This window comes from Mustela nivalis (assembly GCF_964662115.1).
Source record: "Mustela nivalis genome assembly, chromosome: 6".
NCBI classification, from domain to species: Eukaryota; Metazoa; Chordata; class Mammalia; order Carnivora; family Mustelidae; genus Mustela; species Mustela nivalis.
In genome coordinates, this window is record NC_139025.1 from 114,131,346 (window position 1) to 114,159,329 (window position 27,984).

At 41.1% G+C, this 27,984-nt stretch overlaps 1 protein-coding gene and 1 long non-coding RNA gene across 11 annotated transcripts in view; one reads left to right on the top strand and one right to left on the bottom strand.

Moving 5' to 3' along the window:
• The window catches only part of LOC309867208, a 35,987-nt gene extending 26,064 nt beyond the window's left edge, over positions 1–9,923 (top strand). The window contains exons 2-4 of one of the 2 annotated variants that reach the window (XR_014313039.1): positions 7,274–7,562; positions 8,674–8,844; positions 9,513–9,923. This is a non-coding gene — a long non-coding RNA (uncharacterized lncRNA). The remainder of the gene's footprint in view (positions 1–7,273; positions 7,563–8,673; positions 8,845–9,512) is intronic. The other variant, XR_014313040.1, reaches the window with a different exon arrangement.
• KIF23 (kinesin family member 23) lies at positions 293–27,883 on the bottom strand. 9 transcript variants are annotated; one of them, XM_082735701.1, is made up of 24 exons: positions 27,651–27,878; positions 26,054–26,123; positions 24,787–24,915; positions 20,637–20,742; positions 19,890–20,026; positions 19,481–19,590; positions 18,925–19,095; positions 17,592–17,633; positions 16,760–16,872; positions 16,485–16,606; positions 15,131–15,233; positions 10,787–10,866; positions 10,582–10,701; positions 10,227–10,353; positions 9,720–9,878; positions 8,442–8,599; positions 7,589–7,762; positions 7,118–7,297; positions 6,522–6,833; positions 3,560–3,790; positions 2,604–2,686; positions 2,343–2,421; positions 1,638–1,708; positions 293–879 (listed from the first exon to the last, which is right to left on the bottom strand). In XM_082735701.1, the coding sequence occupies exons 1-24, from the start codon at positions 27,659–27,661 to the stop codon at positions 864–866; spliced, it is 2,904 nt and encodes a 967-aa protein (XP_082591827.1). In that variant the 5' UTR covers positions 27,662–27,878; the 3' UTR covers positions 293–863. The 9 variants fall into 9 exon arrangements, with proteins under 9 accessions (XP_082591827.1, XP_082591833.1, XP_082591828.1 ...); XM_082735707.1 differs by having other exon boundaries at positions 27,295–27,664; XM_082735702.1 differs by lacking the exon at positions 17,592–17,633 and having other exon boundaries at positions 27,651–27,883.
• Positions 27,884–27,984: the final 101 nt, after the last annotated feature.

Here is a 27,984-nt window from a genome sequence, read left to right on the forward strand (position 1 = left end):
TCCTACTGAAATCCTAAAGCAGACAGCAGGGAATATTCCTTCAGTGCCCTCTGATAATTTTGTCTGTGTATCCCCCTTTCCTCCCCACTCCCCCAGTCAAGGAGGTCCCTCCTCAGAGCTGTGCTGCTGAGGAGAAATGGGTCCCTGGGCAGGAGAAGTACCGGGTTTTGAAACTGTTCCTTTGAGTGCTTTAAAACAGGTAGGCCCAACATGAGAGAACAAGTGAGCATTAGCTCAATGTAAAGCATGACGCTAGGTGCTAGGAGTATGTGTTAAATGACTGTCACACAGCTTTGTATTTCTTAGTGTTTATTTCAGTTCTTTTTGCATATCTAAAGGTCAGAAAGTAGAAATATACATACAAAATTCAGAACAAGTTCCTAAAATGGCTTTAGTATTGGCCCATTACTGACACCCTTATTTTGAAAGTTTGAATTGTCAAATATGTCTAAAGTGCATTCTTGCAAGCTATTCTGTAGCAGCATCTGTTTTGTTTATAAAACCTTAAGATGTATTCAGACAAGAGCAGGAAAAGTCACAAAAAAAGTGTGATTTACATATATTTTTCCTTAATCACCCAGGACAAAACACTTGTGTGAATTAGTTATTAAGTATACAAGAAATATACAAAACAACAGCATTATAAAAAAGTTCATATGGCAGGGCATAGAATAGAAACAATGTGCTGAAGCCTAGGTATCTTTGGGACCATAGGGGTAATCTCTGATCTGCACCAGTGTATGATGTATCTGAGGTCTGTGATACTCAACAAAGCTGCGAGGTAACTTCGAAGACTCCTGGCATGGCTTTGGAGAAATCACCAACACAAATGAAAATGCTCTTTTGTTACTGAGACTGTCAGGTCATGGTTTCTTGCGCCTAAAATATGAAAACCAGCATTCAGTATTGACTTTGCAATCAGTGACACATTCATAGCAATTGGATCTCCTAGAAAAGGCTTTACCAGAACTCGGGTTTTATTGTGGGAAAGGTCAATCCTGAGAAAGCAAGTAACAGTTATAAAATATGTGTATCCACTATTAAATTTAAAAAGCAGGATCCCTGCCTGCCTCCTACTGCAAAGACTTTGCAACTTGCCTAAGGAATATGTGTTAAAAATGGACACAAAGACTTGTATAGGTAAACATTTGACGGGGCGTTTTAATATGAAAAAACAATTGACCAGACTCTTGGGTACGTGCTTAATAGAAGGAAAAGTGAGATTCGTTCCCCTGCCATAAATTCCACCATTCCGTTTTATTTTAGTGAACATTTATCACTATAAGGAGACCTAGAGGCAAGTTCAGAGAAATGAATTACACGAAGAGCTGTCTTCCCTGACTAAAGCCTTCGGCCTCCCTCCCTACCGGTGATCTCAGTCCGCCTCTGAGAGCTTTAGGAGCACTAGCCAAGTATGAATAAGCCTGAGCAATCTTCCTTTACCTCCAGTTACTGCTCTTACCAAGCCTTCTGACATTCTCAGCCCCGCTGCTGCAGTCTGCTAGAGGGCCCAGCTGTTCCAAGGGGTAAAAAAGAACCACGTATGTCCTCTTAAAAGTGGATAGTAGGGAGACAGGGTGATAGTGGAAATACTGGAGGAGGGAGCACACACACAGGCCCGGTTAGTTGGGACTCACTTGGGTTGTGCATGATGCTGATATCCAGGCCCCAGCTGAGATCCTGCTCTCATCTCCACAGCCACAGAACACTGGTAAGAAAATTACAGAAGAGGCAAAGATCAGCTCCAGTCTCTACAGTCTGTAAATACAGTTGTGCTCAGATGGCTTCAACCACGGTGGAATCCCACTTTGGTTTCCAGTGCAACACAAACACCTACTTTAAAATACCAGGTATGTGCAGTTTGACATAGGCCATAAAGATGGTGAGCTGGAAGGGCCTCTAGAGATCATGCAGGTAATTTCCTTGAGAAGGTTAGTGGCCAGGACCAGAGCATGGCCTCCTAACACCACCTACCCTTCCCACGCTGGTTCTTTCTAGAAGAACCTCCCTTTAGGAGTAACAGTGAGTTAACAGTTCCACAGGGAACTTGTGCTTCAGTGAAGATCCCCACCAATGTGATGTGAATTGTTCTACAGTGATGCCTTCTGACTTGATTCTCAGGCCCTGTCTCTCTACACTGACCAGGGACCTTGAACCAGAGTTCTTGTACGAGCAGACCTAAACAAACAGGAGAACCGTGGCAGGTTTGCGGAGAACAGGCCTACAGGCTGCACTGGCAATGTGAGATCTGCTTCCGAGAGCAGGAAAAACTGGAACCAGGAGGGTTAAAATAGGTTGCCCCTAACTTTTATGAAGCAGACAGATTTAATTTTTACCCCTACCCTTGTTTCTACATCAGTCCATTCAGACTCTGTACCATCTGGTGGGGCAGGTGCTGCTGTGGAAGATCTTCGTTTTCGACTGCGGAAAAAGGGGAGACACAATGCAACAATTATTTTTGCATCTAAGAATAGGAAAAATACTAGAAATAGGACATTCCTTCAGTTAATTAATGCTACATCTTATAGGACATTGTGTTCTGCAAGCAGCAGCAGCTAAGAAATCTGTAGCCCTGTGAAGAGATGCATCTGATGATCACTCACCCAGTTGGCGATTCTTGTTTTAAAGTCTCGATATCTGTAAACTGAACAGATTGTCCACCGCCTCTTGTTTTATAAACATCACCCTGAAGCAGACAGGAAAGGTCAGCATTATACTTTGATATAACTGAATGATATACATGTATTTCAAGCTGAACTTAAGATTCTCCATGAAACAGTAAAGAAAGTCCTATTCACAAGTGCCTATTCAGACTGTGCTATGAAAGTACTTCAGAAATTATCTCCAGTAAACAAAAGAAGTCCAGTGCAATATAATCAGTAACATTCTTAAATTGCAAAAAATAGATATTTCTTTTCATTCAATCTATAATTTAAAAACAACACCAAGGATCAAGAACTCTACCAGAAATTTCTAAAATGTTCTAAGCCATTATACTTTCCTCTGGATATACCACCCCGCTTACTTTACAGTCTTATTTGTAACTCTGGTTATAATTAAGAAGCATCCTCTAAATTTTTTCTAGTTGGCTTTTACTTCCGTGATTATTCACTGACTCTCTGATCAAAGGATAATTTTTCTAGAGGCTAGGGAAGGGAAAGGGATCAGGGTAGTTCAGTGATAAGAAATGTTGACAGGTCACATTTTAACGTGGGCTTTTTATCGGGAACTGACAAATGGTAGATCTTTCTTTGGGTTTACTTCTAAAGTAGTGGTTAAAACTAGCTCTACAAGGACGTAATAGATCTGGAGTTCCTCGAACAGAATCCCAGGGACCTGAGCCTCGTTCACTAGAGAACAGCTGATTTAGTCCAAGTTCAGCAGATTTACAGCCTCAGCAGTTCCTTTAGTTTTCTAATGAACAAACAAAAAGGTTGTATCAATACCCATTTATCTTTGTTGACACTGCCTGTGTGTCATCAGAGGAACAGAAGAGTAAGTGGTTTTTTGCAAAGTTGACTTTCTGTATGTTTTTTGTCCTGTGTCAATTTGTTTTTACCTTGATTAGTTTAGTTTCAATCTCCCCATCGGAGGCTAGTTCCTGGTGGGTCAGCATGTACTTCTCACACTTAGCTAGTGCCTTTTCATTTGCAACAGATACTGTGATGGCATGAGGGACATGTGGCTGCATGACTGTCTCAGTTTGCACGTTAGAGGCAGGCTTATGATCTACCCATCTGTCTCCTGCAGAGCGAGATCGTCTGTGGCGGAGACGAATTGGTGGTGCGTTCTGATCAGGTTGAAAGAGGAATCAAGAAACAAGCATAACCCAGAATTAATTTAAGGGTATTATTAGAAGTGCAGCAGGTTTGGCTACATTAGTTGATAACAGTATCAAAACAAATGCACAAACCTTTTCAAAAGCTAAATATGTTATTCAGATAATTTAAATGTTCTCTTTGTATTTAACCACACAACCAACAAACATCTTTTAATACAGCTTGTCTAGTATACATTCTACCAGGGAGCTCCCCTTTCAACAAAACAATATAAGAAAAAGTTCTGGCTATGCTGCAAGCTTTCCCATGTAGGTGGTATTCAAGACAACTCATTTTACATTCTCTATCAAAACCATCATTTGTGCCTCCTATTGTAAGGTAACCTGTGAGGTCCACAGCTATGTTAAAAACTTCAAATGAGGTCAATAAAAACTCTAAACTTGCCACAGGCCTCTAAACAAAAGAGAAAACACTCCGTATACAAAGACAATAAATAAGTAAAAACTAATGGACTTTCTGGTACAAAATGCTAAAGAACATAAGGTATAATAAGAAACCTAGGTATAAAATGATTAAGAGACTATAAATGAAGTACTTCTGACTACTTTGAGATCTTAAAATCTCAAGTAAAACTTAATAAGTTCAAACACAGTAATGGCTAAAACAACATTTTTTTTTCTCCAATATTTCATAAAGATTCCAAGAACCAAACTAAAAATATAGTATCAAATCAGTCTGTATCAATCATACAGTTAAAAACTAGTTGCTTCCAGTCAACTATCATGTAAATCTGGGAAAGTTAAATTTAGCACATTCAGTCTAAGAAAAAGCATTTCACATACAGGACATAGTTCCAAAGACAACTCATTGGTTCAGATGTCTCCTATTTGTGTAACTGAAAGCAAGTTAAACAGTCTGTCACATGCCAAATCCTTCCAACTTGGTCCCGGACAAAGATCCTAACTTTAGGATGCCTGTCTAGAGAACTGAAGCATTTCCCCTATGTAATCACAAGCAACAGCTGCTGGTGCTAAGTCATTGCTACTATAGAACCTGGGCAATAGAGTTGGCCACAAAAGATGCCCACACTGCCAGCAACCCAGGAAATTCTCCCTTCTTAAAAAGTGATCTGATGTTGAACAAGAAAGTCAGGCTCTCATGACCTACCATTTAGCAAAGGTGATAGTTTTCCTGAACACATTTAGCAAGAAATACATTATGAAACTGGCTTCAGAAAGATAATTGTTACAATCTGCTATCATTTATGGACTCAGAGATATTTTTATCTTCTTCACTGAAGTATAAATTCAGCCCACCTGACATAATTTTTGGCCAAAAAACTTGAATAGATACTAGCCTAAACTTTGCTGCACTTCTAAAGAGATTTGATTTCAAGTGAGAAGTTGGATCGCTAGTAAATCCTTTTAAATATCTGAGAGCCGAATTAGTTAACCAAGCATAAGCAAGCCTTGAATAGTGTTCACTCTCTAAATTTTCATGAAAAATAAAGGGGATTTATTAGAGTTGATCAGAAAGACCAGTCACCATAATTTGCTCCCTAAAAAGGTTTCAAGCAAAATTTGCAAAGTAAAGAACGTAGACTTTAGAATCATCTGTTGTCTTGGTAAATACTTTGCAGTTCATCACTGTCCCTTAATAAGCAGAAGTGCAGGCCATCTAAATGAAACTTATCTGTACCCTAAATTATACAAGAAAACTAAAGCAAAATACTATTAATTTGTTAAAAGAAAATTCTAAAAGAGCTATAGTAAGATTTTACTAAATATAAATCCACATTAACTTGGTCCATTTATTTATAGCCAAAGGAAAAGCTTTTTTACCTTAATCCTTTAAGAAGAAAATTTAAACACAAATTTCTTTAAACACCCTTGACTGAGGCCAAGCCCTTATAAATTGAGGTAAAGCTCTTGAGATTAAAAGCAATTTACTGGACATGCAAACCTTCAGTAGTTATAAAACAACAGGCCTGGAGTATTGCAAAACAGTCAATGTCATGAAAATCAAAAAGTTTGTGGCAGGGGGACTATTTTATATTAAAAGAGATTGAAGACAGAATAACCACATGCAGGGCATTCATTTTGTTAGGATCACAGATTAAAAACAGAGGTATTAATGTTAACTTTTTTAGATTTGATAAAGACTATTTATACAGGACAGTGTCCTTAGGATTAAAAGTCACAAAGTGTAGGGACTTCCTTTCAGAAGTTCAAGGAAAAAATGACATATCTATATAAATGACAAGTAGTAAGTCTAGGTAGGGGGAAAGAAGGATACTGTACCATTCTTTCAACTTATGAGTTTGAAACTATTCAAAAGTTTGAGAGAACAATTTAAATAAAAAGTTCAGAAGCAGCAAAAAAAAAAAACTGAGGAAGGAAAACAAAAAAATGGAAAATGTGCTCTGAGACACAGTTCACTGATTTTGTGGCTGCCCACCAGCTTATGCAAATGAAAAGCCCAGATTACTCTGGGGCACACCCCATTGACTTGTGTTCACTGGCGATCCCAATGTGGCCAGGTGTTATGACTTTTTCAGATGAAGAGCTAGGCCTCAATCTCAGGGTGATTGTCAAAGTAAATAACAGAAAAATTAGCCCTTGTTTATATTTGGAGCTCGCCCATCTTTCCATTGAACTTTCTGAATGAATCAAGTCACAAAACCCCCCAGCAAACCCGCGATTGGCTACGGCCACCAGGCTTTAGGATAACACCGGCACTGACCCTGCAGCATTGGTCCTCTTCTAGCTCTACCTCATTTCTGAATGTGGGAACCACCTCCCTGCCTTCCGTCCAGTACATCCCTCGCCTTCTGTCTGACACGACACAAGTTTTACTTTGTCCTGGCTCCTGCTGCCTACGCCTTGCAATAGAGGTGACATGGACAGGTGTGTTGTACGGAGGAATTTTCTGCTCCCATTCCGAAATACAGGAAGCTACAGAAATGCTGCTGCAAGAATTAGAGCGCCTATGTAGCTGTGGCTGGCTCAGGAGCTGCTGGCCGGTGGGAAGCTGAGCAATATAGTTACTAGAAAGCTAAAAAAATGGAAGAGAAATTAATGAGCAAGACTGAAACACCGAGAGAAACAATTCACTGCTTTTCTATCATTTTAGCCTATGTTAGAATCATTTTTACTGAGTTACTCCATGTTTTATTCTGAATTTGCAATAAATTTATTTATGCTAAATTTAGAAATATTTACATAGAGAAGTTAGAGAAATACAATAATATAAAGCAACAAATGGAGCATCCTAGAAAGTTACCTAATCTGAACACATTTTCTCTAGTGCAAGTGACTACCCCACCACGAAAAACTTACAGGAACTGGTGATGGAGAGACGGCTCTTTGAGTGACTTTTTCCCGGTCCCGCTCCCGGTAGGGTCTCTCTGGCTTTTCGGCTTTGGGTTCAGTAACAATAGCCTTCAGTTGTTTCAGTTTTTCATCTTTGACCCAGAGTTTATTTTGCATCTCCAGCTGCTTGGCTGCCACCCGGCGCTCCTAGGTTAGAAGAGGGACACGCGTCTAATTCAGTCACACCAAGAGAGCATCCTAGACCACCCAGCCACTTCGTTTCCTAAGAATGGCAGCCCTCCCAGAGTCCAGCGCACCTCGTCTTGCCAGCTCACTGGTCAGCCGTTTTAAGGGCAGAGAAAGGAGACAGAATGGACTGAATGGTGGCTCCTGCTGCCACTGCCACCGAAACCCTAAGCCTGGGAACATGGATTCGGAACACCTTCGGAACACCTCCGCCACCGTCCCGGAGGTAAGCACCACAGGAGTGACACTCACGCATTCTTTCTCCCACTTCATGGTTGTTTCTGTCACCATGCCTTGTAGCCTGGCTTCTAGTCTGCGCTTGTCAGAAAACTGCCGCTGAAGTTTCTGGTTCTGAGTCTCGAGTTCCTGTTGCAAAGTACGCTTGTCTTCCTCATAGATTGTAGTTGTCTTCTCCAGAATCTCAATCTGGGAAGGCAGACCATTCTATTCAGGAACCGGCCTGTAAGCACCGCACGCAGCTGTGAACTGACTGCTCTGGCGGTTTGCTCACGCAGGCATAGTTGTGGAAAGAAAAATCATGGAGAAAGCAGTTCCATCTTCTACGTTATCTGAATTCCAACCTCCATGCCTAGAAGTGAGAACTTCTAAACAAGGGCCTCACAGAAAAAGACAAAGCTTTAACTGATTTCAGGTGAAAATTATTTTCCCCTAAAATTCGCCTGAATTTTGTTTTTTAGGCTGTTTTCAGAAGAGAGAACACTGTATTGGTTGCAATAAGCTTCTGTCTAGAAGGAATGGATACCCTTTAAAGGATCTAGAGAGAACAAACCTATTGTCCTAAGTCAAAAAGCAAGCATTAACCAGAGCTAAACTTATGAAAGCCCTCTAGAAACTCACTTATTTGGTCCAAGAACATTCTCTCCAACGGCTAAAGTCTAACTCAGAAAATTAAAGAGTACATTACCCCTCTAAAGCTCTTTGCTCACATCCCCTCTATTCTGGGGCGAGGTGCAGATTAGTAGGGAGCCAGGCGCTGCCTCTCCCCCAGTAAGCAGTGGTGAAAGGCCCGGAGGGCGAGCAGCTAGGTCAGAGAGCAGTGCTAACCAGCCAGCACGCACATCCACTAAATCATGCCCAAACAAACCTTATACTCTAAAGTTTTGTTTTTCTTCTCCAGTCGTTCTATTTCCAATTTCTGTCCTGAGATCACCTTTTCTTTTTCATTTAGTTTTCCTTGAATGTAGTTTTCTTTATTTACAACAGCACTGTCGAACTCTTGCAACAACGCTTTAAATGTCATAGCTGAAACAAAAGCATGCAGGCCACGTTTACTCCCAATTCCAAAATAACCAGTGAAATCAACTTTTATTAACCAGTATGTAGCTATTCAGCAAATCATGACAGCCTGGAGCAGAAAACAAGTCAAGAAGGAAATCAAGAGTTTGGTTTCTAAATCTATGAGAGATATTCCTAGAAAACCTGGTTTTGACTGAAAAACATAGAGTCTTTCATTGGGCACTACAGCATTGCCTTGTCAACCCTTACAGGTAAGTAATTTGGTTCAAAACAACTACAAAAACAGAAACAACATTAGATTTAGGATCAGCTGGATCCAACCTGAAATCCCTGCAACACCAACTACGAGTTATGTGACTTAGTTTTTCTGAGCACATTTCTTTCTTTCTTTTTTTTTTTTTTTCTCCCAATTTATTTACTTGACAGGCAGAGATCACAAGCAGGGAGAGAGGGGGGAAGAAGGCTCCCTGTGGAGCAGAGAGCCTGACACGGGTGATCCCAGGACCCTGGGATCATGACCTGAGCCAAAGGCAGAGGCTTTAACCCACTGAACCACCCAGGCGCCCCATATTTCTTCCTTTCAAAACAGGAATACAGATTCCACTTACCTCACACGTTTCCTCTAAAGATGCAAATGAATTAATGATAATAAAAATCAAAGACCTACTCACTGAGCATTTGTATGTACCAGGCTGTTCACTGTTTTACATGATTCTCACATATTATCTCACTGCTACAACACCCTCTGAGGTAAGAACAGTTAAAATCCTCATTTTGCAGCTAGGGAGACCAAGAAATGGAAAAGGAAGTCATTTGCCCAAAGACATTATTAAAATGTAATATTTATGAAGTGCCTTGCAAGTAACTAGTAGGAACTAAAAGCAACATAGCTATTATTCCTTTGTGTCTTTTTCTGTAGATTTAAAAAAGAGAGAGAATACACACCTACTGGTTACTTCTGTTTTACAAGCTGTGGGAAAGTTCCTGGTCAGTCTAATTTAACAATGCCTTCAGCACTACAAAGTGCAGAAACAGATGACCCTTCCTTAAGATCTGGCCACCAAAGAACTCAAATTTCTTACAGTTTCTGGAGTTGAAATGATCGCAGACCGCTTTTGGCCCTTACATTGTTTGTGAAACTCATCAATCATCATCTGCCGTAGGTGATGTCGCTTCTCTAATGCCTCAATCAGCCTGGGAAGAGTCTGCTCATCGTTGATATCCAAAAGTTCACAGGACGGCAGAGGTGGAAAACTCTGTAAAACCACTTCTGTAACCAGTGGTTCTGCGTTGAATTATAAAAAAATATATTATAAAAAACACGAAGTTACACAGGAGAGAAAGCTTATCTAAACAAGTTGAACACCTGTGATTAGAACCCCCAGTCCAGTGTGCTTTCTTGAGTTGTCACAATCATACTTCCTTAAAAATGAGTTATAAAAAAGAAAAAGTGGGGAAAATCAGTTATAATATGTAACAAAAGAAAACTCATTTATACTTTGGGTCTTTTTTCTTTTCTTTGCACTTGGTTCTTTAGAGAAAGGGAAGTCAGTAGTTTTCTACTGTGAAATCAACCTTAAGGAGAGAGAGACGGAGAGACATCAGCATGTACATGATGTGACACACATCATACCATCTCCAACTGGACCTCCTCGAGCCTGGTTTCTGTATCTCCTTCCAGGTGTCAAACCACATATTGCCTTGTCCACTGGTCTTGCCACTTCAACTTCTTGAGTCACTTCTGCAAATCTCATGACTTGCTAAGATACAAAACACATCGGAGGGGGTTTTTGGTTTTATAAATCAGCATATTCAAGTCCTTCAGAAATTACTCAATGAAACAATAATAAATTGATCATTAGTTCACTTCTGTAACTAATGGTTCTGTATCAGTTTTAAAAATATTTAAAATATCATTTTTCACATCCAAATAGTTGTTTTCTCCATAGAAACGCAGAGACTTTATAAGATAAATAGATCAAAATTACCAAGCTCTCTTCATAATCTTCAGCCTTTGGATTCACACACACGATCATGCGTACTTTACCTTCACCATCAAAGTAGTTCTTGAACAGATGGGTTAACTTTGAATCTCGGTATGGAACCATCTGTAAATACATTCAAACCCAAATATATAAGGCACAAGAACGCACACAAACAAAGCTCTGCAAATGATGACCAGCTGTCACTTACTTTGTTAGTTCCGTACATTTGGTTCTCTCTCAGGACTTCCATACACGTTCTTAGCGTCATTAACGACTGATTAATGTTACCTGACAGGAAAATATAGACAGAAGACATCTGAAAATAATACAGTAGCTACAATGTGGTCTGTCTGCCTATAAAATCCCCACTTCATAGAATTACTATATGGAAATTACAACTAATGGGCTTTAATGGCCTGATCTAAGGAGTTGTCCCCACATGGCCTTGCTGTATTTCTGGAGTATTTTAATAGCAGTGTTTCAGGAGGGGATTAACACCATCCTTCAAGGATTCTATCAAAAAGACTGTCCATGAAGTGCAACATTATTTACTTCATGGCCCATAAAGTTTCTTCCAAATCTTAAATTCTGTGAAAGAGTATATTAAATGCAGCTGTTATTTAATATCCTCACATTAAAATATTATCTCAAAAGCATTCAGGCTTCATCAGCACTGAAGTCCCACCCCACCCCTGCCCCAGGTACCCAGAGGGGCTCCTGTCTCCAACAGTCATGTGTGTTAGGACCAACTCTGTCCCCTCCACATCCAAACAAGGATTTCAGTTTTTGGTTTTGGGTTTGTTTGGTTTTTTTTTTTTTTTTTTTTAAGATATTAGTATATCTGGGACGCCTAGGTGGCTCAGTGGGTTAAGCCTTTGCCTTCGGCTCAGGTCCTGCTCTCAGGGTCCTGGGATCGAGCCCCATATTGGGCTCTCTGCTCAGCAGGGAGCCTGCTTCCTCCTCTCTTTTTTGCCTACTTGTGATCTCTCTGTCAAATAAATAAATAAATTATAATTAAAAAAAAAAAAAAAAAGATTTTAGTATATCTAAGTAATCTCTACACCCAATGTGGGGCTCAAACTCACAACCCTGAGGTCTAGAGTCACATGCTCTACTGAGCCAGCCAGGTGCCCCCAAATAAGGATTACTAAGGGACACAACTGTTACTTCTGACCACTCCTGTTTGGATTTCTGAGTCAAGCAAGTCTGACTGATTCATCAAGCCTCCAGTGAAGCAGGAGAGCTCACTTGCAGAGACTCCCAAATACATCAGCTAACTCTCATTATGTTCTCATTCTTGGTCACCTCTCAAAACAGAGCTCATCTGAGCCTCCAAAATGTCCTATGATGCAGGATTCTTTTTCCTTGACCCCAACTCCAATGTCCTTTCTGTTTCTACTGTGCTCTCTGGAGACCAAATTCCTGTTACTAGACTTCCCTACGTCCTCACACTCTCACAGAGAGCTCTACCCATCTCTCTCTAATTACCATTTCTTAACCTGAGGTTCATATTGTCCATGGGTACATTTCAGGAAGTCTGTATACTTGGATGGGAAATAAATTATACCTTTAGTTTTTCCAGACTTCTGAAATAGCACGTCCTTTCAATTATGAATGTAGGCCAAAACGTAATATTAGTGGTATTTGTGATTTTTGCCAGCACAAATCATAGGTAATTTTATAGCACCTTACACTTTATTGCAGATCAAGATATTTATATTCATCACTACTTTGAAATTACATAGTTATAAGACTTACTGATACATCTTTAATTAAGGCATTGATAAAGAAACATGTAAATTATTATAATGACAAGTGCCTTAAGAATACTTTTAGTGGGGGGCTTCCAGGTGGTTCAGTCAGTTAGCTATCAGACTGATTTATTTATTTTAGAGAGAGCCCAGCTTGGGTGAGGGGCAAAGAAAGAGGGAGAGAATCTTAAGCAGACTCCCTGCTCAGTGTGGACCCCTGACGTGAGACTCGATCTCAGGACCAGGAGATCATGACCTGAGCTGAAACCAAGAGTCAACACTCAAGCAACTGAGCCACCTAGGCACCCCAGGCATTCACCTCTTGATAGCAGCTCAGGTCTTGATCTCAGGGTTGAGTTCAAGCCCTGCCTTAGGCTCCATGCTGGGCGTGAAGCTTATTTTAAAAAGGGAAGGGGTGGGTTGTACCTGGGTGGCTCAGTCAGTTAAGCATCTGCCTTCAGCTCAGGTCATGATCTCTGGGTCCTAGGATAGAGCCTCACATCAGGTTCCCTGCTCAGTGGAAGTCTGCTTCGACCTCTCCCTCTGCCCCTCCCTCATAAAAACTTCTAAAAAACATTTCCATCTAAGCAGTGAACTTTGTAATCCTCCATATTTTATGGCATTTACTCAGGGATATTCTGTGAAGTGTCCATGGGCTTTACCCTGCAGCCGATGTGCAAAGCCCCACAGGATTATCCTCTCTCAGAAGGATAGTGCTTCCCCCTGCAGCCCAAGTTGCTTGTTTTCTGAAACCTGACATTTATAAGGATGGTGAGCAGAGGAGGCCAGCAACATTCTCCTAGTCCCTTGCTGCTGCCCTTCCATGTTCCCCCACCTCGCCTGCCCCTGGGTCATTCTAGTGTCTGTGAGGACTGCTCTAACATGCTGCCAGAGGACTCCCACTCCCTCAACTCCAGTCAGTCTTTCTTCACCATGGTTGCTGCACAGCTATGCCCACACCCCGAACCTTTATCACTCAGAACTGCACCTCCTCTAGAATTCTGTGTCCCAGCCACGGTCTTCTCTTCTTCCCATGCTCATGCCCTCGTTTTTATCTCAGCTGTTCCCCATCCATATCAACACTGCTAGTCCTTTCTGGTTTTCTCCCGAAGCATCAGAACCCTCAAGTTTCTACTTTCTTCCACTGAGATAAGCCTTCTTCCCATCAAGGTGAATCCTTCCTCTTGTGATCTGGAGCCCAGATTCTCTATCTTAAATACACATATATAGTGTGGAGGTTTTTTGTCATCTCACGTGGCTACCACCTTCTTTCTCCTTCCCAGGCTCTTTTGATCAGTCACCTTAAGCATCTGTTCCTCAAGGCTCTGCCTCAGCCTGTTCCCATGTGTCCTCTATGAATAATCTCATCTCCCCTGCTGTTTCCATAATATTGGCAACACCTAAACCTATATGCCTCCAGTCAAATCTCTCTCCTTCCAAATTCGTGTACATCCAGTCACTAGGCAGTTCCCCTGGACTAAGCTGAACACATCCAACACAGACTCTTCAACGGCCCACACCTGCACCTCAGACTGCTTTCTCCTCAGCTCCGATCCTGGACCTGCCCTCCCCCTCTTGCTTCCTCTCCACATGCAGGTGGACTTCCCAACCAGCTCTCCCTTTTCTCCCATCCTTGCCTCCAGGGCACATGATTGCTCCTCCCATCTACTGCAAAAGGCTCCCAGCTGCTTTTCCTATCTCTAGACCTGCCTCAGTACCTTAATTCCCTATATGGGAAAACATTCTTTCTGAAAGACTAATTCTTCATTTCCTTTCAAAGGAGGCTGCATAATAGTAGAAAGACAAAAGCGTTGAAAATCCAGCCAACCTGGGTTTAAAATCAGGCTCAAGTCTTGGGAAGATTACCTAACCTCTCCCAACCCATTTCCTCATCTGAAAATGGCTATGACACAATCCTGAAAGGACAGAATCAAGAAATCAAGCCCACGCATAGTAAATACTGTGATACACACTAGTCCTTTAATAACTGGCAACCACCATTATTCCTTTAGAACAAAAATTCAGACTTTTTAATATGATAGACAAGAGTCCTCATGGCCTTGCCTTGCCACCTCAGTTGTCATGGGTCACCAACCTATATCCTCCCACTTCAGTGACCTTGACCCTGCCATATTCTCTCAGTTTACAAGTGGCTGTCTCCTCTGTCAAGTATGACTTTAACCCTGTCTTCCATATAGCTCACTCAAATGAAGTATCAACTACATGAATTTCCCCCTAAACTTTCCCTCACATGCACCCCAAGACTAAATGAATGTTCAAATACTGGCACACAGTACATACTCCATACATGCTATTAGGTAAACCATAACACGAACAGAAAAAAAAAAAAAAAAACACACCACAGATTTTCTTCCAATTTGCTTTTGTGTTCAAAGATTTTTCCCACTTCCAGAAGCCAATTTTCACCAGTATGAATGTTGGAATACCTATTAAATCACTTAATTTTAAGTATCTGGTGCTTTACTGGCAATAGATACAATATGAATATAACTTGCTTTATATTTATTTTAATCACTTACCCCCGTTCTTCAAGTAGCCAGTGTATTATAACATATAGAATATACATATTATATGTTATATATGTTATATATATAACATATGTAACACACTGATACCAAAACAACATTACTAAAGAAACAGCAATGACCACTAAACTTAGCCTCCAAATTATCAAAATTTAAGACAATTATGCTTAAACCACCTATCAATAAGCAGATGACAGACTGGCATTGCAAGTTTTTGGAAGTTGTAGCAATAAACCAGTACTATGCTGTGCTCACCAGCTTCACGTAATCTGTTCCCTTCTGCTTTTGTCCGGTTCGTTCTTTCACTTCCAGCAAGATCTACCAGGGACAACTGGCTTATAGTGATTTGTTCCTTTTCCTGAAGAGAAGATCGTAATTCTAATAACATGAGGTACAACTGGTTTACAGTGTTCTTCAAATATATTCCAATCAACAAATTATTAAGTCTTATAAACATCACATTTGCACAGTACAAAACAGTAGGGCTAGATGATACAGGTTTTGGTGGAAGAGTCTGCTAAGAGCATAAGCTTAGTTATATTCATGGTAGTCTCGATGATTTACCTGTTGTCTGGTCTTCTACATTATACTCTAAGCCCCATGAAAGCAAGGATCAATGTTCTCTAGCAACCTGCACAGTGCCTCAGCACAGGATCTCAATCCATGTCTGCTAAGTAGTGACTCTAGAACAGGCCTATCCTAAATTCTTCTATAACAGATACTTAACAATTTTATAATTGTGAAAAATTTCATAATACTCTAATTGTATAAAAAATGAAGAGGTACATAACTGATTTGTAATATTAGATGTGTTCAAAGGACAGGAAGTATATATGGAGGCTTGACTTAAAAGGGTTTTCTAGCTAGTATGCGTACCTACTCTATATAAGTCAGGCACTGGCCTAAGAATTCTACATGCTTTGTCTGCTTTAATCCTCACAGAGGATTATCAAGAGTTTATAACAGGTCAGACAGCCAGCAAATTAATAGGACTCAGAATTCGAATCCCGGTGGTCTCCAGTATGCTGCCGTACCATCTCCTCATGCCATGTGGAAATCTTCATGATGAGGTTCAAATGGAATTACACTTTAATAGCTCAAAGCTATTAAATTATTCCTATTCAGACTCAAATGCTTTTACTAATTGATGTAAGCCCTGTAGTGTGACAGGCCTAGCAGTAAAGGATGATCAGCTGATGGGAGGCCTACTGGCCTATCAGCTGCGAGAAGAACAATTTAGAATTGTCATCTCGTAAACTGTATCTACCCTGGAAAGTTAACTGCTGACATTTTAAAGCCATTAACTGAATTCCCACGTACAAAATGAGTCTTCAGAGATAAAATAATGACCCATACATACTCATTTTATCTCCTCTATTAAAGAGATTTATATTTATAAACCCTTTTCACAGCACAATTCCATGTTCTCAGATTCAACAGCCAGCTTCCCAAAACTACACTCTTTAATGGAACAATTTTTAAATATCATCACCCACATTTAATAATTCTAGAATGTCTTCACTGCAGTCAAGCTTCCCTGATTTAACTCTAGTTCTAAAAACTAAGGGTTCAGTTAAAACAAGAAAAACTCCACACAGTACAAGTTTACCTGTAAGACATTGTCTCCATCCGCATCCAGGGGAGCCTGAACTAATTTAATATTGAACACGCTATGGGAACGGCTGGACTCACGATTCAAATGTGTGTTGGCAATACGTCTCTTTTTCTGGCCTGTGATGACAGAGACATCATTGATCAAACCTGAACTCAGTCATTACAGTATACATGCTTTCTACTAAATAGTACTGCCAACAAATTATAGTAGCAACTCTTGGGATTTTATGTATTGTTTCAGATTTTCCTAACTTTAGCTTGGTTTCTAACCTCTCCAGAAAACTTCAAAAGCCTCCTCGGTAGATTTCACTTCTACTTCTGTACATCCTGCAACATACATGTTATGGTTCTTATCTTCACGAAGCAGTTTAGACTGTGGCGGTCTGTGAGAAAGAAAAAGACATCAGTCTCCTAAATAATGAAATCCTAGTATCTCAGCTTAAAGACTAGGACTAAACTGTCGGGCCACAGACATCGAATCTTACAATGGGAATAGGCCTAGGCAAGAGCTCCAAAAAAACCCCAGGGAACTTGGGTAAGCATAAGGGTACACAGTCAGGGTTAGTTACGTAACAGGGTCACAGGAACCTATGTTGCTCTAGAAGCTTTGCTCTAATTTGTTCTAATAAAGCACACAAAACACTTACGAAACAAGTAGAGAACAAAACAGTATTATGTATAGCAACATCATCACATGCACAGGTTAAGCAACAAAGTCTAGCATTACCCTAATTTTAAAAATTCAACAGAGAGCTGGTTCTCACATCAGAGTCCACAAAAGACAAATTCAGAAAGAGTTTGGTATATACCAGGAGTGGCAATCTTTTCAAAGTGGCTGGTCAAGTGTTGATCTGCACAGTAGGATAAGAATGGAAAGGGTGCCACTTGTTCAGCCTGTCTTGTGAGCAGTGGGGTTGGAAATGTGTGCCGGCCACCATCACTCAGTACAGGACAGATTCCCCAAGCAGCAGGCAGGGGCTCAGAAGTAGCAGCCCGCCTGGTGCCAATGAAAAACCACCTACATGCAAACATGCCACAGATGCCAACTGCTAGTATAACTGCACTCTTTCTCCTTAAGAAAAGAGTCAACGTCATCACATACACAAAATCTGTGTTCCTCATGGGCGTGCTGCAACTGTTCCACCTACCAAAGGAATAAGGTGAAAGTTACTGTTTCTACAGCAGCCAGGCTCAGTCCACAGTAGTGACAGTCACAGTGAGTCAGTGCTTAAAAACCCTCTACTTATAGTATTTCTTCATTGTACTTAAAAAGACTTTAAAAAAAAAAAATAGTTAAAAACCACCCTAAGCAATTAAATCTGAATTCAATGCCAAATACGCACCCCATGAGTTCATTCAAGGAGTTACCAGAAAGGTTACAAGGCATGCAAGGCACATTTATCAGTCTTCCTTTTGTAAAACTAAAACCAAGATGGACTTCTTTGAAAATAATCTCTTTTAGAACCAAACAGAAACGTGGCACATGCGCAAAAAAGTGAAATGGGTTGGTAGCAACGAATGACATCACAAAAGTTGAGGAAAATAAGTACACACAACAGACACTCTGAAACAAATGGGAAAGGAAGTAATCTATAAATTGCTTAATGTAATTTATTAAACCTGTTCTCAGTCTATTAAATGGTTTTCTAAATATCCAGCGGTTTCTCCAATAATGTTCAGTTAATCTTCATATTATTTATGTTCTGAGAGGCCCTAACAAAGACAGCGTTGAAGATAAGCATTTGGCTTAAGAACAAAACCATCAACTCAAGAACAAGATTTTAATACTACATGAGACTCCAGAGTCCGCTCTGGCCAAACACGGATTGTGAGGCCAGGCTGTTCTTCAGTCTGAGCCAGCCAAGACCCAAGGAAATCTAAGGAGTTGTCTTTTAACTCTGGTGGAATTATGTTACAGATGTCACTTCACATTAATCAGTGATGAAAGATCTGTAGCAGTAGTACAGACAACAGCTTTGCACTCCACTCTGTGGAGATCACCAACCACAGACGGTTAACGTGGCTACAAACTCCCAACACAAAGCGTTAGGTTCTTGAAAGGTAACCCCAGGGACCCACATGCATAGGACACTTCCTTACGCAATTACAGTGTTTCTCAAAATACAGCCCCAAGGCCAAGAGTTCTCAAAAGTAATGTCTAAGATGAGGATTCAGGACTCTCTTCTCCTTAGATGCCTTAACCCACTGGTTCCCTAATACAGCTGTATATCTGGTTAAGAATAAAACTATGCATTGAACACCAACTGCATGATATATTATGCACATTAATATGTGCATGAAATATATGCACATTATATTTCATTGGGAAAACAAAAGCATTATCACCATTTATCACTGAGAAAACTAAGGCTCCCTGAGGTAAAGTGGCTTCCCCAAGGTTAAGCAGCTGACATGGGACTCTCTTCGCTACTTACTTAGGCTTTATGGGATCAAACGGCACCTCTTCCAATAGATCGTAAATGTAATTATTATATATTTCAATATAAGAGACAAATACACCATAGACACTATCTTCATCAACCTCTTCTGCTTTGCAGAATTCTTGTACATTTATCATATCTGCAAACTCTGGGTCTACTTGTCGTCTGAAAAAAGAAAAAAAGCCAAAAAGTCTGTTCTTACAAAGTCAGCATCAGAAGTAAATGATCCCAAGGGGGAACTAAAGATTTACATTAAATGACCTGTCACTGCAAGCAATCTATTCCTACTCGTGGTCAGCCAACAGTACCTGTCATGTCCTCACTCTCCCACCCAAAGTGGCACCTTCTCTAAATAGTATTTCAAGGACTTTGTGCTCAAAACCAAACAGAACTGAGCAAATAAATTTAATGAAGAACATTCCTCAACTTTGATCTCACTACAGTCAACTGTCAGACCAACTCCCCTTCGTGTTAGTCATTCCCTGTGCCTGAGAAAGCCACCAGGCAGGGTTCCCCTTAGGCTAGTGTCACACTGAATGTAACTACTTACTTGCTAGAGGGAGTCTTTGGATTAGGTATGGCTTCTCTTTTCTGCCGTTCTAACAAGGCATCAACTTCACACTGAATATCCATGCTATTCCTGTCATTAGATTTAAAAACCTGAAGTGGAGATAAAAATCAGACCATGATTTTTTAAGAATTTAATTTAAATAGTTTCTTTAAACATATTTAAGACCTAAGAAACATTTTTATTACTTTTAAGACATACTGAAGACATAAGAATATTTATGACATAGGACATATTTAAGACATAAGAAACATTTACTACTTAAGGTTTCAAAATGTATCCACTGTATTAGTTTTCCTTTAACACTACTGTAACCATAGGTCTCTTGGTCCCTATGCCCTCAAGTGAAATAGTCACAGCTCAAAAAAAAAAAACAAAAAACTATACTTACGTATCGTTTAGCTTGAAATGACCCTATACTGTTAAAGATCATGTCCAAACAACGAGGAAGCAGACCTCCTTCCCCTGGAGAACCAGTCATCGTGTGAGTTTTTCCGCTTCCTGTCACACCATATGTGAAAAGGAGACCTACAATGAAGCAAGTCACATGGAGTTATATGTTGAAAGTCACACTGGGTTATATCTTAAAAGTCCTCCACTTTTAGTATTTCTTCATTGTATTAAGAAACACTTAAAATTAACCAGCTCAAAAAGCAGTCTCTAGGGGCACCTGGGTGACTCAGTTGGTAAAGCTTCCAAGTTTTGATCTCAGGGTGGTGAGTCCAAGCCCCTCGCTTGAAGTTGAACTTCACCATGCCCACAGTGGAACCTACTTAAATAAAAATAAAATATATTTTTTAAAGATTTTATTTATTTATTTGACAGAGATCACAAGTAGGCAGAGAGGCAGGAAGAGAAAGAGAAAGAGAGGGAAACAGGCTCCCTGCTGAGCAGAGAGCCCGATATTGGGCTCAATCCCAGAACCCTGAGATCATGACCTGAACCGAAGGCAGAGGCTTAACCTACTGAGCCACCCAGGGGCCCCCAAAATAAAATATTTTAAAAAGCAGGTTTTATACCACCCTAACAGATTAAATCTGAATTCAAGGCCAAACATAACCAAATATATTAAGTATCAAAACAGTTTTTTCAGAGGGGGACAAAAAAGAAAATGTAACAAAAGCTCCAATAATCATACCATTTTTGCCATGAATGAGGTCCTCTACCAAGGGGTTAGCCACAACATCAAAGAGTTCCTTCTGGGTGGTATGAATGCCAAATACTTGTTTAAATGAATATTGAGTCTGTGAAGAAGGAAAAAATAAAAAGCATATGAATGGAGTTTCACTCTAAGCTAGAAATACATCTGTTTAAATGTATTCAGATGTTTCTTAGTGAACATTTAAGATCTAGACACCCCCCCAAAATTAAGTCTTTAAACTTGGAACCCTTAAAGTCATAACATAACTCAAGTTATACCCCTTATACAGAGAAAGTAGAAGTCTTAAGTCCACTAATGCTTCACAGACCAAGGATGATTTTGGACAACAAAGATCAAAATCATCATGACTCAGTCACAGACTTATGAAAATCATCAAGCATTACTCCATACACTAATTTACCACTTGCTCTTTTAAAAGGCCATAGCAGCATAAAATCAAGAGATTTGGTGTACCATCTTAAAATCAGGAATGAATTGTAAATATAATCTCATCTGAGTTTTTCTATGAAATAAATTGTGACCTTTAAAACAATCAGTACTTCTATTATCTATATCATTATTATAACACTATATTACCAAAAATATTACCAAACTCCTACTTGGAAAATTTGATTGGGGACTGAGGTATATATGAATATATTTTCATGTAAACTAAATTGTCCTATTTGTCCAGAGGCTGGAGTTCTATTATTTCTATTTTTGTGGGTTTTTTTTAGTTTTTCTGTATTGCAGACACTGCAATGATTTCTGTAACCTTTCTGAATTTCGCAGTTTTTATTTCACGAATGTCAGCACTAAGTTGTTACGTAAGCATTCACTAGAATTTATTATTATGGAATATAGCCTTTGTCAAGCAGTACCCTCTTTCCTGTTTTATACCCTTGTCCTTAAATTCAACCTGTACAGATATCACTATCATGACGCTTGTATTTTTAAAATTAGCAGTTTTGTCCCCCCAAAACGGGACATGTATAGATTAGTACTCAAACATACACTAATACAACATGTGCCAAGCACTGCCTTAGCCTAGCAGTGGATCATTTCACTCTTACCTTTGATTACATACTATTAATTATTATACTCATTTTATAACTTTTAAAGATCACACACCTACTTGAGCTAGGGTAACTCTTACTTCATGGAAGGTATTATCCCAACCGTATAAACCAGCTGTAGAGTTCATAAGAAGATTGAAGAATCTTAGGGCGGAAAGGATTCACATAAAATAGTGCTGACAGATCAGTCAGATGACCTCCAAGTTCTTGTGAACAAATCCCTCCTTACCTGTAAAGAAAACCAAGGCCCAGAGGAGGAACTTCCCTAATCCTCCGGTGCAGACTGGTATCCCAGCCATTTCCAGGCCAGCAGTGTCTTCTGTGACAAGGCAGTGAGAACTGCTAATCCCCACCAAGCTTTCTGTCTACTTATACATAGGAGATTAATCTAATAGAGAAATGAAGTTCTTCACAGTAAGGCAGTTCTCAATTATTTGACATCTTTGAAGGCCCACTCCTCCATGAAGCTTTCCCAGACTATGCATTCATGCTTCATCCATATTCATTGAAAGGGGAACAGGACAGATAAGGTACATCTCCCCCTAAAGCTTACATTATAGCAGGGGAAAGAGACAATACAAAAATCTCTTGATGTGCTAAGTCCTATCAAGGAAGCACAGAAAGGGCAGATCGGGACAGAAGCAGGGAAGGGTGCCACTTCTGTTAAGGTAGTCTGGACAATCTCTCTGAGGAGGTGACATTTAAGCTGAAATCCACAGATGAGAAGCCATCTGTGCTAAGAGCCAGGAGGAAGAAAAGTCCACGCCAGGGGAACTGCCCTGAAGCAGGATCCAGGCTTATCCAAGGAACTCAAAGGACTGGATGGCAACAGATGACCATGGACAAATAGACAAATTAAGCAGGATTCTGCCCGTTTAAAGACTTTATGCCTTGAAAATTTTTAAACGGGAGAAAGGTCAGATCAGATTTACACTTTAAAGATCTCTCTGGGATGCCTGGGTGGCTCAGTGGGTTAAAGCCTCTACCTTTGGCTCAGGTCATGATCCCAGGGTCCTGGGATCAAGCCCCGCATCGGGCTCTCTGCTCAGGAGGGAGCCTACTTCCTCTGCTCTCTCTGCCTGCCTCTCTGCCTACTTGTGATCTCTGTCAAATAAATAAATAAAATCTTAAAAGATCTCTCTGGTGGCTCTGTGGAAAATGGAGAATAAGATTCAGAGTGGAAGCAAGCAGTCCAGTTAGATTTCAAGTATGGTCAACAAACCAGTGCCCCTCTGAGAACTATTAGTTTCCTGTCTAGGAAGAGAGAATTAGAGAAATCAGGAGAAAGTTTAGAAACTTGTGTAGCCATTTGACATGGCTGCCGCATCCCAGTATACCATCACTAGGCTCATCTCACTGAACAAATTATCAGATCACTTCTCTGTGGTCTAATTCAGATGGCAAAGCTACAGCATGAAATTATCGGTCACAATGCACTGAAAATTTTAAAAAGCTGTTCTTTACTACAGATCATTTGAGAAACTCTAGTCTTGATAATTAATAGCAAGGCTAAGATGGGTGGGGGTAGTAGAGATAGAAACAAAAGGACAGTTTCATGTTGGAGCAGAACTGATAGAATGTACTGAATGGCAGACAAGCAGGGACACATGGTGCTACCATTTATTGAGAAGACAAGGGAGGAAATGATTTAGTGGGGGAAAGAATCAAGAGTTCTTTTGGGCATGTAGAATTTGAGATGCCTATATGACATCCAGTGGATGTTCAGGTTTAGAAGTTAGTAAAGGGTTAGGCTGACAAAAAAAAAAACCAACAAACCCAGAATTATCATATAACCAACATTCAAAGCCATAGGAAAGTGTAGAGAAGAGAGCCCTGGGTACAGCCCACCCAGTACTGAGAAGTTGGAAAAGGAAGAGGAGCCCACAAAGGGTGGCCTGTGAGAACCAAGAACATGAAGACTTGGACAGGAAATAGGAGAGGGCTTCGGGAAGGACGGTCCTGCTGAGAAACAGATTATGAGGACAAGAGATGCCCATCCAATCTGAGCAGTCCAGAGGCCACTGGTAGGCTTCTGACAAGCTCGAAAGAGCAGGGTGCACAAGAGTGAAAGGCTGCGTGAAAGTAGAGACAAGAGCCTGAATCACTGCTTCCTCCTGCATTCCCATAGTCCATCTCTTTCAGCACAGCGGTCTGTCTTCCATCTGTGCCCCCAACTCAGCTGTAAAGGCAAAGATTGTGCCTTACTCATTTTTTAAAATCTCCTTCTGCCCTGCAGCTTTTGTGTAATGTTTGTTGAACTGAACTGAACTCACTTTCCTCAAGATTTTAATAAAAATAACACTTCCGGGGCACCTGGGTGGCTCAGTGGGTTAAAGCCTCTGCCTTCAGCTCAGGTCATAATCCCAGGGTCCTGGGATGGAGCCCCACGTCGGGCTCTCTGCTCAGCAGGGAGCCTGCTTCCTCCTCTCTCTGCCTGCCTCTCTGCCTACTTGTGATCTCTGCCAAATAAATTTTTTAAATCTTCAAATAAATAAATATAAAGATAACACTTCAGGGGCGCCTGCGTGGCTCAGTGGGTTAAGCCGCTGCCTTCGGCTCAGGTCATGATCTCAGGGTCCTGGGATCGAGTCCCGCATCGGGCTCTCTGCTCAGCAGGGAGCCTGCTTCCTCCTCTCTCTCTCTCTGCCTGCCTCTCTGCCTACTTGTGATCTTGTGATCTCTGTCAAATAAATAAATAAAATCTTAAAAAAAAAAAAAAAAAAAAAAGATAACACTTCAAATATACAATGCCTACTGCTATTTTAATCTGCACATTAAATTGTATCTATGTGTATGTGTCTGTGTGTATAGCCACCCAGCACAATCATTCATTAAATAATTCCTAATCTAAAATAAATAATCTAGGATAAGAAATTAATTCATAAAAGCAATCCTCTAAACTCAAGTATACCAAATGTAGGCCTAGTCACACTTTATATATGGTGGTTATAGGGAAGTAAACAAGTTTTTCAAAAAAGTGGAAACGTCAATTGTGTTATATGTAAAAAATATTAAAGCCCTTCAGGAGAGAACATTTCAAGTAAAAACAGCTTGGTTCCAGTGGGAATTACCTCCTTATAGTCTCCATTTCGGTTGAGTCTGTAACCCTCAGGAGTATGAAGCTGAACAGTTGTGTTATTGATCACTTCTATGCAGCACTCTTGATCAGGAAGGCTCAGTGGGCGCACCCTACAGTACACCTGAAATTACAGGAATGGACTTCCAGAACACAGGTTGACAGCTTTTCATTTAAGCTTCCCATTCATTCATCCATCCAACACTTGGTCTCTCAACATAAGAGATTTATATGAACTTAGTGCTATGAAAACCAAAACTTGCTACCAGAAAGTGTCAGATATAAACAGATATAACAGTTACAAGGGACTTTAAATACACATACAATTAAAACAAATTTGGATAACAAAGCATCAAATCACACAGCTTCTCTTCACTATTATACTGGCACCAACTGAATAAAGCCATATACAACCACTAATACAAAAATCTCTAAAACTAACAGCATCATAAAATGAGAATTATTTGAAAAGCTGTCAGAATTCTTTGAAATTTGAGGTCAAATAAAATTTGGCAGCTTAACACTTGTAATTAAATAAATATAACATATACATATATACCAATAAGAATATACAAATATACAAATAAATAACCACAACATCCAAAAGATGGCTTCTTAATCAGAGAAAGGGTTAAGGAAAAACTGTTCAGCTGTATGTGCAAAGTATCTAGTTTCCTTAACTTAGAACAAGAGACACATTCCAGTGCTTGTGGAGAGAAAAATATCCCAGAGCAAACCAACCTTCTTTAATTTGCCATCTGCCTCTAAAAGCAAGTTCCTAAGCCTGAAACTCGTGAAATACATGCAATTATGATTAGTTACTGGACTGAATTAAACTGTTCTACACCGGCATCTTTATGAACTGTGTCATCAGTTACTGTTTAACAGCCCTGAAGTTGGGAGAGGATGCTCATCCAACCAGAAAGTTTCCTGCCTTCTGAGAAAGCAGGAAGAATTCTCCCGGACAGGTGAAGAATATTTTTCATTATCTAACTTTACAGATTATAATTAGTTACAGGAGTTATACAGTTGACAACCAAAGACTTCATTTTACTGGACTAATGAATCCCACATAGAAACAAAATTTTAAAGCTGGAACCAGCCTTACCTAAATTTTTCACTAAATATTCTCTATTTCACTAAATGTTCTCTGACTATGCTTCTACATCTCCATCCCTTCCAAAGTATACACAGAAGACAGAAAAGAACTGAAGAACACACACACACACACACACACACACAAATTTAAAGGGAGACCTTACCCCAACTGGGTCTTTAAGACTTGTTTGGGATCCTTTCTTCACTAGAAGTTTCCTGGGTGTCTTAGTCCTCCTGGTCATAGGTTAAAAAACATTAAGTTCAAAATAACATATAATAACCTCACCTATAATTCATAAAGAGACAACCTTCCTAGGATTTATAAAGGTCTCCCTTAGCAGTTCTAAAACATTACACCCCAAATAACATAATAAGCTGCATTAGAACAAAGTTTGCAGCACACAATGCAAAAGTGAGCAAAACTGGGTTCAGGAGATGGTTTCAGTACTAGATAATAGTTCTCTATTTATTTAAAATAGCTTGCATTTTTTCTGGAAGGACTATACAAAAAGTGAAGCACTAGAAGTTTGAAAAATTTACAGATAATTGACCACTCATCTTGAAAGCACTTATATATGTGCACAAACACACACACTGCTCCAACAGCCATTGCCAAGGTGGACTGACAAGGATTAACTTCACCAAATGATAAAAAAGCAGGTGGGGAAAATCTCACTTGATTCTTTCATCAAGATCTGTCTATGCTTTTAAGGAACAATTGTTTATTGAGTTCTCCGAGTTTATCATCCTTTGTCCCCAAACAAAATTTAGTCTCCAACCTGCAATTTCTTGCTCTCTTGGAATCAAAAGAAAAAGATATTTTGACTTCACCAATTTCACCAAAGCCTGCGGCTTACCTCCAAGGCAACCCCCACATTTATCTATAGTGCAGATAAACATTTAACAATAAAATTAAGTGTAATTATTGGCATGGACTTAAATTATTAAAATATTTTCACAACACGGCCCGAAATGAAACAAGCAAATTAGTGTTTTCAGTACAAAATATCATGGTGGGTTTCCTTAAGCGAAAAAATATATATTTGTTTTGTTTTGTTTTGTTTTAAGATAAAAGATTTTGACTTTGGCCCCTTCAGAAAACCAGCTGCCTTTGGCAAAGTATTGTTTTACGCAGGAGCCGTCCGGACCCAGTGCAGCGCGGACGCCGGGTTTGGGGCGGGAATGCGGGCTTGAGCGTCCGGGGGCGGGCTGGGACTGTCAGCCGGCCCGGACCCCCGCCCCAGTACCAGATCTCGGCCTCCAGGACGCGGGGCGGGGCTCGGAAGAGCACCCCGCGCTCGCTGGGGACCAGGGCCCTCCAGGGCGGAGGCCGCCCGGCGCCCGCAGCACCAGGGCACAGCCCACGGGGCGACCCCTTCCCGCACCACCCGCGGCAGAGTGCAACCTGGAAACGCCGGTGGCCGGGCGGGAAAGGGCCACTTAATTAAGGGCTGGCGGCGAAGGCCTCGGAGCCAGGCGGGTGGAACCCGGGCTGACCGCAGCCCACCAAGCCCCAGGCTCCCCGTTACCCGCGAGGTGGGCCGGCCTCTTCTGCCCTCTGGAGGCCTGGGGCGGGACGCCGGACTCCGGCGTGAGGGGAGGTGGGAACCTGGAGGACGCGTCGCGGACCGGTCCCCGCCAGTCGGGCTCCCCTCAGCGGCCCACGCAGGGGTTCCCTCTTTGGGGGCCGCGGCCTGGACAGCACAGGACTCGGTGCCGACCGAGGAGAGGCCGGCCCCCGCCCCGCGGCCCCGTACTCACGCTGGCTTCATGGCAGCGGGCTCCGTGCTCCCGAGACGCGCGCGCGGGGCGTCGGGCTCGATCCGGCGGGCTGGTGAGGGTGGCGGGCCACAGGGACGCGCCGCGGGAAGTAGTACTCGGCGACTAAGGCGCGGCGCTCCAGAAAGCCGGCAAACTTCGCGGCGAGCCCAGGTGAGCTCGCGCCCGGCGCATTTTAAACGGGCCAATCAGCGCCCGCCCGCTGGAAAAGGGGCGGGGCCTCAGAGGAAGTGACGGCTCTGCCGGAAACGGGGCTGGTCTCCTAGGCGACCGCCTGCAGCGCGCAGTGTCCAGGATGCCGGGCTGCAGGGCTGGA